Source organism: Podospora anserina, chromosome 5, assembly GCF_000226545.1.
Source record: "Podospora anserina S mat+ genomic DNA chromosome 5, supercontig 10".
NCBI lineage: Eukaryota > Fungi > Ascomycota > Sordariomycetes > Sordariales > Podosporaceae > Podospora > Podospora anserina.
In genome coordinates, this window is record NW_001914849.1 from 339,734 (window position 1) to 342,652 (window position 2,919).

Genomic DNA, 2,919 nt, shown 5'->3' on the forward strand with positions numbered 1-2,919 from the left:
CAGGTAAATTGGATCCCCCCATGTAGCCTAGCGCTTCCATATCGAAATCCGGACGATACTGGGCTTTCGCGAGCCAATGGGACTGAGAGCCATATCCTTCCACGCGGCCGATGCCCAAGTGTAAGTTTTTTGTCAGCTTCTCTTTTCCGACCCAGGCAACAACGTCACCAAAAACGTACCTGTCAATGTCAAACATGCTAAACGCCTTGATCCCATTCTCCCTCAAGATCCTCTTCTCGCCGGCATCAACATCTCTCAGACCAATGTACACGATCTTCTTGACGCTGATCCTGTTCTCATCCTTGATCCACCCAAAGATATCCTCCTTGTCTTCCTTGGCCAACCCAGTCAAGAAGCTAACAGGCATGCCGTGGATGTTACCACTGCCGCTGGTCTCGGGGGTGTTGATATCGGCGTGCGCGTCCACCCAGATGACGGCGATCTCTCTGCCCAGCCTTTCCCTGATAGCCTTGGCCGAACCACCAATAGTGCCAATGGCAATACTGTGATCACCACCCAGAGTCAAGACCAGTCTCCCCTCCTTGGCCTGGTTGTACACCTGATCGGCGATCTTCTTTGTCACGGCAGAGACGGCGCGGGGGTTCTTCATGTTGCGGTAGTCGGGGTCCTCCTTGGGCACAAGGTCGGTGTAGAGGTGGACTGTGTCATGGCCGTGGAGGTTGTAACCGAGCTCGTCGCGGATCTGGGTGAGGAGGCCGGCTTCGATGAGCGCTGATGGCGCAGCGTCAACACCTGGTTTGCACTGTGATTCATTCTCTTTGTCAGCCTCTCGCCCATTCCCGTAGACAAGAACCTCGCCAAACATACCTGACCCCCCGAGAAACCTACAGCCACCACACCCAAATCCTCGGGGTGGCTGAGGAACTTGCTCTCGATCAACGATGTGTTCATGATGCTTCTGCCGAAAGTGCGAGAGCCAACGCTCGAGGCGGGAGTGTCTGGGAGAGTGGTGACAGTATCAGTTGCGCTGGTAGACTTTGTCGTTGGCAGCGCAATGTCTGCAATGTCGCTGAGGCGGGAGGGTGCCATTGGTTCTTATACCGAGCTGGGGTCTCGGCTGCTGTCGGCGTCGCTAGGGCGGGTGACCTGCAGCTGTGCAGCAAACGCAGTGCGCGATCTAGATCTAGCGGCTGTCAATGCTGTGTTTTTTAGACAGGGGGATAAACAATCCAAGAGAGAGAACAAAGGACAAAGAGAAATAGGTAATGGAGCCAACACAGAAGGCTCCATCCCTTGGAAGGGGGAAGACCGCCTTGTTATCTATGTATCAACGGGCGCTGCTCCAACAATATCGGTCAGATACGGGCACCACCTGTGCCGCGCCGGCCGGGATCGCAGAACACAAGGACCACATGCGCGGTGACGATGTGCCGCCAGCCCGCCAAGACCACACACACCACAGCATCGGGGGGCTGATCGCAGAAGGTGACATCTGCTTCCAAGCTGTGGGGAAGCACATCAAATGCCTCTTCTGGCCCTTCCTCCTGATTTCCACAACACGATCACCACTGCACGCCTCGGGGCTGCAACTCTGGCAACTCAGCCGCCCCTGTCCCGCCCTGCCGCAATCAAGATTCGACGTCCCAATCGACCAACAACTGCATGTGCCAGAGGGCCGAAACACGGAGACATGATGACAGTAGCAAACCAAACATACCTCTTGGGAAAAGAACAGTCTTCGGAGCCTCCTCGGGAAGATTGTCGTTGACGTGACAGACAGCAAGGGTCGGGTGTGTTGCACAGCTCAAACTGCAATTCGGCTCAAGTGCCAAAATGACAAGTCGCAAATAAACCGCTATCTGACGCTAAACAAGAGAGAGAAAGAATGAATCAAGTCAAGCCACCTATCTCACCGAAAACCAACAACATCTCCTATTTATAACCGTCTCTCCATCTCCCTCCCCATCACTGACCCTCAAGGTTCACCCATCACTATCCACCTTGATGCCTGTAATTCACTCATCTTGCCATCACCCTCCCATCACCCTCTCCTACACCGAAAAGAAAAAAGCTGAGAAAACAAAATCCCACCTCACAACTGGATCCAGTCTCGGACAGGACTGCCGTTAAGTTATAAGTGCCCCTTCAGTTAACGGCAGGACCCAAGACATATCCCGGACGAAGATCCCAGCAAGCATGGCGGATACCGCCGGCTTTCACGCTCGGGGGTGCTACCCAGACCGCCGCTCCACATTCTTCCAGTGAGCTTCCAGAAACAGAACAACATCACCGATTCCTTTTGCGTAACTTCTTAGGTAAAATTTCCCCGATCTCGCGGTCCGACTTGTGCTTGAAACTCAATCACGGGGTTCGGTCAGAGATGACACCGCCACTGGGAAAGTGGTCACAAGTGATGGTAATGATCGGAACCGAGTCTTGCTCGCTTCGGAGATAAGAATTGATAGCAAAACACTCACCTCACTCCGAGTTATCAGATTGGGTGACACACAGATACAGCTATTCTCTCTCTATCTCTCCAACTGTTTGACGATAACGACATCTCTATTCCAATATATCAAGATTGTGAATATTGCACATGACAACACAACTTGATATCTTCCACCACACCATCCCCAAATTTCCCCGATCTCAATGCTTCCGCCCAGCTTTCCAGAAGCCAACGCCAAGCATTCGAATCCCACGATTGATAAACCCAGCAGCAAGCATGCCCCTGTCACACACAACAACATCAACAGCTTCACCAACACCGCAACGTCAAATGCTCGCTCAATCATTTTGCTCGCCTGGTTCCAAAAACGTGACTTGTCCTTCATCACCTCCACAAATTTTCACAACAAAAGCCAACCAACACCACACAAAACAAACCAAAAAAAAGACCGAATAATTATACATCAATATCTTAACGCAATACCACAAAAATTAAAACCATACCCCCCC

The 2,919-nt window shown here is 52.1% G+C and overlaps 1 protein-coding gene across 1 annotated transcript; it reads right to left on the minus strand.

Moving 5' to 3' along the window:
• Window position 1: 1 nt before the first annotated feature.
• Window positions 2–1,050, minus strand: PODANS_5_11130 (uncharacterized protein; the record flags this gene model as incomplete). Its single annotated transcript, XM_001905638.1, has 2 exons — window positions 2–763; window positions 829–1,050. Coding segments are annotated over 2 exons (984 nt in total), but the record flags the coding sequence as incomplete, so codon positions are not given.
• Between the last annotated feature and the right edge of the window lie 1,869 nt (window positions 1,051–2,919).